The sequence below is a fragment of the Silurus meridionalis genome, chromosome 27 (genome assembly GCF_014805685.1).
Source record: "Silurus meridionalis isolate SWU-2019-XX chromosome 27, ASM1480568v1, whole genome shotgun sequence".
NCBI classification, from domain to species: Eukaryota; Metazoa; Chordata; class Actinopteri; order Siluriformes; family Siluridae; genus Silurus; species Silurus meridionalis.
In genome coordinates, this window is record NC_060910.1 from 7,874,848 (window position 1) to 7,881,150 (window position 6,303).

A 6,303-nucleotide genomic window follows, 5' to 3' on the forward strand; every position below is an offset into this window, starting at 1 on the left:
AATCAGCCTATAACTTTTTTTTTTTTGTAAAATTTTTTGTACAAAGCGAACCTGGAAAATGCTTTAGGAAGAGATAGGTCCACAGTCCATTGTAAAAACTTCTCAAAACTTTATGCCTGTGGTTAATTTAATCTGGTAATGTAGACTTAGCACCTATATAGTATCTTAGTACCTAAATACTGCTGCTGTAATCATATAGACTTTAACGCAAAATACTGTTTGACCGTGTAGTACATGATTGTGGAAAAGTGACGTATTATCCAAAGAACAGCTTTAACAGTCTACATATCACCACCTGAATTCTTCCAGAATGACGTCACATGCCCCAAACCTACCCCCTCCCCTGACTGGTAACCCGGGGCAACCTGGGCTTTTGTTTATTGTTGCTGAGTTGCTCCAAACTTCGTTGGACAGGAGTTGCGCTACTAACTATGCCTCCTAAAAAAGATGGAAAGCAAAAGGCTGAAAAAACAGCTACTCTTGGAGAGAATACTGCACAGGATAATGCCTTATCTGAGGGTGGTAAAGAGTTCTACCGGGCTCAAATACGAGACTTAGAGGAGCGACTGGAAAAGTAAGGACACCAGCTGGAGTTAAGGAGCTGACACTAGCAAAAACAGAGCCAATAGGACAGTAGAAACAGCTTATATGTATAAAGAGTTATTTTCTGAATGAGGACATTGTATATCCTAAGCAAGAAGTTTTTAGCCTGAAGCAATAGAGTTTTCTATAGTAAAAGTATGCAGACTTACCTGATTCTTCTGATTGGAGAAATCTGAAGACTGTTACTCACTATCCAAAACCCAGTATAAGAAATGCATGTATTAATATTCACTATCTATTGTGAATAAACCGATAAGATTAAAACTGCAGAAAATGCTGTTCGGTCATTCTTTGTCGGTGCGCACAGGGAAGTTGAAATGAAACCAAGACCTTAGATCTCAGTCTATGGCGAAGCATAATAATTAACCTGCTGCCACACCTCATACCAAAGAAAACTGACTCACGGTTGTAGTCATTCAGGAAATGCATCCAATGCAAACAAACACCTGGCTTAATCCTTTATCCTTCTCTTCAAAGGTATCAGCACAAGTGTGACGAGCTGGAGGTTCGCCAAAAGGATTTTTCTACTAGTTATAACAATGTAGTGAGAGAGAAGCAGGACATAGTGCTCTATTTGAAGCGCACCTTGTCCCAAAAAGAGGATGAGCTTGCTGATATTTCAGAGAAGTATCAGGAGCTCCAAGCAGCCAAAGATGCAGAGAAGGAGTCATTTGACAGGCAACTGAGTGTGCTTCGGAGTGAGTTTCAGGAGACCAGGGATAAGCTCATTTCTGAGAATATGGTCTTAGGTAAAAAACACCACACCACCACACATTTAGATGGAAAGTACCTTTGAACAAATAGCACAAATAGATAAGTATGTCTGCTGGGTATCCAGCCTAGTTGTGCAGTTGTCTGGATAACAATAAGTATGATCTAAGATGAATATAATGTATAAGAGAATTATCATTAAGAAAAAAAATTCAACCCTCATTTTTTTCGATTGGCAGCAGGAAAACTTGCATCTCTTGAGGATTTCCAGATGCAAAAGGATGAAATTATGGGTCAGATGGAGTCTCTGAAAGAACAACTGGAGCACCAGAGACAAGATCATCAAAGTGTCATCTACAACCTGGAGAAAAAAGCTGTACTGGACAACTACAAGTCAGTGTCATGATGAATATGACGCTTTCAGAAAAGAAAAATCACAAATTAAACTATTACAGTTATTTGCCAGATCTACTGCACAGTTCTCATTATATTGCATCTGGGTTTTGATTCTTAAACATATTGTCTCATCTTGCACAGATTAAAGAAAGAGATGCAGCAGCATATGGCTACTGTTGCTGCTGAGTTTCACAAAATCTCTGACAAAAAGATTCCAGAGACGACAAAGAGGGCCATCCGCGAGAATATGATAGCGATGACCCGACTCAGGCAGATTTCAGACACAACAAAAGAGCTGATGGAGGAAAATGATGCTCTAAAAGACAAAGAGAAACAACTCAAAAGAGAAATTGAGATCATTGAACCATTATTGAATGAAATGACCAGGAAAAGTCTTGCAAATCAAAAGGTTGCTTAAAACACATTCTCGATATTTTAAAGTAGGGTCAGAGATGTTGCAGAACAGTTTGTGTAATATCTGACAACTTTCCACATGTTTTGGCAGCTGTCAATTAATTACCTGCAAAGATAAAAACCTACCAAAGAACACTCAAAAACGCAAGAGCAGCAACATCCAACCAGTTGGATTTTGCTTTATGACACAAGGCATATTATTGAATCCTTTTTTCTGTACATTTTGAAAGTTTTGGGTTAGCATGAATGTTCTAGTCTGTGTGTGATTGGGACATATCTTTGGAAAGTTTGTCAAAAGCGCTGAATATAACTTTAGCCATTTATCATTTATTGAGAGTTCCTGCATTATAATGTCCAATATTAAAATGAACAACAGGCTGATTAAATATCTGTGCTTTTTCATTTTGTCCTGGAAGGTGGTGCAGCAGCTGACAGAGAAATGTAAGCTAATGCATGTTGAACTTGAAGACTATGCCAGCCATAAACAAGAACACCAAAAGCTGGTGAACAATCACTCCACACTGCAGAAAGAACTCAATGCCCTCAGGTACGTTCGAATTCTAAATGAGTAAGTGAATGATTTTTTAGTTGATTTAGAATTATGCTAGTCACCCTGCTGTTGTTCCTTACCCAAAGTTGTTTATTTCCTAATCTTATGCTTATTGTCTTTAGTTTCAAACAAAGATTTTTTACATTTCAATCTTTAATAAGAACAGGAAATAGTTTTATAGAAGAAAAAAATCAATGTCATCTTTTAAATAATTAAGATGGCACAAAATCCCCTAAAGTGCTTCATGTTAAATTAGGTTCTGCATTGCAGACTCATCATTGTGTTATCTGTGGTGTTGTAGTATGTAGCACTGCTGTTTCATAGAATCAGTGTTCTGTGGACTTTATAATGAGCTCTGGATATTATCTGTTTTCTCCCACTTCTCAAAAACATGCCAGTTGGTTGAATGATCTGGAATAAATATCAGAGAACCTCTGCTCTTATATATCATTATCACATCAATGTTCAATGGTAATTGTAGTTGTCATATCTAAGGATTGGTTTGACTGATGTCTCAGACAGGATCATAAATCAGCTATGGACGAGCTCAATCAGACAAAAGTGGAAGCTGCAAGACTGAAAACAGAGCTTCAGGAGGAGAGGACACAGCGAGGATATGTTGATACAGTCCTCCAAGAGGCAGCGATGGCTTTAAAGGAAGCATTGAAAGTAGTAAATGTACAGACCATCATAGAATAATGAAACTGATTTATAAAAATTCACTGAGCAGAGTTTTACTTACTTGAGCTGTTACAGGAAGTGCCTAGAGAAGAGGTGTCAGAAGTGCAGACCTTTGCGATGAGGAATCAAATGATGCAGAAGCTGATGGCCATATTGGACAGTGCAGAAGCCATCAGCAAAGGAAGCAAACCTGCCCCCTCTCATTTTATCCCTACAAAAGAGGACCCTCATGAATCTATAACAGCAGGCATGGAGAGGTATATGCAAAAGTATTTAACCCCATTTAAAGTAATCAGATTCAGCTGGATTTCAAATGATACTTGAACAGAACAAATAGTTTAATGCAAAAAAAAGGTCACAATTATGGCATTATTTTTCACAACCACCTTTTGGTGCTGTAAAATAGTTTCAAGTTTCTACCAGCTTTGCATAATCTGATTTCTACCCATCATCCTGTGAGATTTGTTCCAAGTTCCTTGGGTTGGTTGGATGTGATTTGTTGAGTGTGAAAAGGCTCTCTGGGTTGTCACTACTTTAAAAACCTTCTTTAAAAGCCAAGTATCCAACAAAATACATTTTCATATATTATATATATATATATATATATATATATATATATATATATATATATATATATATATATATATATATATATATATATAAAGACAATATTTTTAATCACCTGATAGCACATATCACATAGCATCACATGATAACTGGTCTAATAACTAAGATTATATCATTATGTTACACGATGATACCATCTTTGCCACATTATTTAACATATTTTGTATATTTACTACAGAAAATCAGGCATACCTGCTCCAACAAAGGCTACTCTTCACTTCAGGACCCGAGACCACGGGTTCATCCATTGCCAAACACGCACAGATAACACTGTTATGTCCAAGAGAGTGACAGGTATGTGTGAACCCTCCAGTTTAAAAATATAATTTTCCCACATAGTGAGAAATCATTATTGTCTTTAAAGAGTATTATATTAATATCAGATGATTATTTATTAACGAGGTCACTTATTTTGTGCTTTAGTGGAAAACATTAATCATTTAATGTATAAATAGTAATCTTTTTTTCAATAGCCTTCTGAAGAGGATCAATAATTGGATAGTTGATGTAGAGTTTATTCTAGAGAATGTTTTCTAAAACGGTTCCTGTTTCCTCTATAGGAAACAGAAAACTCAAAAAGGGAATGATACTTCAAAAGCCCTTGGCTGAGAAGGACACTGGTCCTCTACAGCCTGATTCTGTGAGAGGAAGTCAAGTTTAATGTTATAAACCTTTGAAAATAAAAGACAGGATCTGGCATCCGCTTATAGCTGTGTGAGGAGGCTAGAGAGAAAACCAGACACCTTCTGTACAGATGGATCAAACAATTGTGTAATTTGAACATTATTTATCATTGTGTGTAAAAAATTTTTTTTCCTACCTAAAAATATACAGACACTAGATGGCGGCACGGCATCCTTTATTTTTGAATCTGTTCTTAAGTATAAACTTGATCTTGAGCTATAAGATGGTTTCTGTTTACTCAGTCCTGGAGGTCTAGGTGAGAGAAAATAATTGAATACATTCAACAAAAGAAAAAAAAAAGAACAGAGATAAAGATTATTTGACATTGCACGCCAGTGTTGTTTGTTATTGCATGCAAACTTAAAACCATTACAGAGTTATGACACACAAGGATTAACCAGGTGGAACAGAGAATTACAGTTTTAATCTGGTTGATATACTGCATAATTATGGCTACAGAATCTTGCCCTGCCAGACATCTTAAAATAGATATTGAGCATAATTCCTTATAAAGCTGAGTTTTTATACATGAGGCAGGATTTCATGTTGTGAAAACATTTCAAGTTCATTCATGTGTTGCATTAAAATTTTTTTTTAATCATTATGATCCAATAAATGGCAATGACATATCAATTGCTAGCATCCGCCCTGATTTCTACACTTAAGAATGTAATTATCCAATGAAACACACACACACACACACACACACACACACACACACACACACACACACACACATATATATATATATATATATATATATATATATATATATATATATATATATATATATACAGTACAGACCAAAGTTTGGACACACCTGCTCATTCAAAGAGTTTTCTTTATTTTCATGACTATGAAAATTGTAGAGTCACACTGAAGGCATCAAAACTATGAATTAACACATGTGGAATTATATACATAACAAACAAGTGAACTGAAAATGTCATATTGTAGGTTCTTCAAAGTAGGCATCAAGAGAATGCCAAGAGTGTGCAAAGCAGTAATCTAAGCAAAGGTGGCTACTTTGAAGAACCTAGAATATGACATATTTTAGTTGTTTCACACTTTTTGTTATGTATATAATTCCACATGTGTTAATTCATAGTTTTGATGCCTTCAGTGTGACTCTACAATTTTAATAGTCATGAAAATAAAGAAAACTCTTTGAATGAGCAGGTGTGTCCAAACTTTTGGTCTGTACTGTGTATATATATATATATATATATATATATATATATATATATATATATATATATATATATATTGATAAGCAATGGTATAAAGATTAACTTTTTACCCTCTATTTATTTCTTGATTTTTGCTTTTGAATAGTGTAAGAGAGATCTTTATTATGAAGTTGTCCTATTAGATGATGGCATTGGGTCTATAGTAAAAAGTAACAACTATAGTAAAAAAATTCACCCCTAGTAGAAAGCATGTTTTGAGTCAACGGACCTTTTTTTTACTTACAATTCTGACTTTATACTCTCCTCCACTTGGTCTTGAAGTGAAATCAATCCTCAATGGATGTCTCACCACCGGGAAAGGGATTAAAAATGCATGAGCTATATTCAGTAGGCCATTAGACTTTCTCAGCTTTTTTTGTGTGTGGAAACTGTGAGACACCACTCTCC

General features: G+C 35.4%; 2 protein-coding genes across 6 annotated transcripts in view; one reads left to right on the forward strand and one right to left on the reverse strand.

Annotated features, from left to right (window-relative positions):
• sh2d3cb (SH2 domain containing 3Cb) overlaps window positions 1-3,550 on the reverse strand; it is a 13,623-nt gene extending 10,073 nt beyond the window's left edge. Inside the window, exon 1 of one of the 2 annotated variants that reach the window (XM_046841329.1) lies at window positions 3,417-3,550. The gene's annotated coding sequence lies outside the window, so the exon portion shown is untranslated. Of the gene's footprint in view, window positions 1-752; window positions 915-3,416 lie in introns of those variants that run through there. The other variant, XM_046841328.1, reaches the window with a different exon arrangement.
• The window catches only part of cfap157 (cilia and flagella associated protein 157), a 6,261-nt gene extending 1,265 nt beyond the window's left edge, over window positions 1-4,996 (forward strand). Inside the window, exons 1-9 of one of the 4 annotated variants that reach the window (XM_046841338.1) lie at window positions 205-574; window positions 1,081-1,352; window positions 1,554-1,707; window positions 1,852-2,119; window positions 2,541-2,671; window positions 3,193-3,343; window positions 3,431-3,612; window positions 4,161-4,276; window positions 4,543-4,996. In XM_046841338.1, the coding sequence (XP_046697294.1) occupies window positions 432-574; window positions 1,081-1,352; window positions 1,554-1,707; window positions 1,852-2,119; window positions 2,541-2,671; window positions 3,193-3,343; window positions 3,431-3,612; window positions 4,161-4,276; window positions 4,543-4,643 (1,518 nt within the window). In that variant the 5' untranslated portion in view covers window positions 205-431 and the 3' untranslated portion in view covers window positions 4,644-4,996. Of the gene's footprint in view, window positions 1-204; window positions 575-1,080; window positions 1,353-1,553; window positions 1,708-1,851; window positions 2,120-2,540; window positions 2,672-3,192; window positions 3,353-3,430; window positions 3,613-4,160; window positions 4,277-4,542 lie in introns of those variants that run through there. The other 3 variants (XM_046841337.1, XM_046841336.1, XM_046841339.1) reach the window with 3 other exon arrangements.
• The last annotated feature ends 1,307 nt before the right edge of the window (window positions 4,997-6,303 follow it).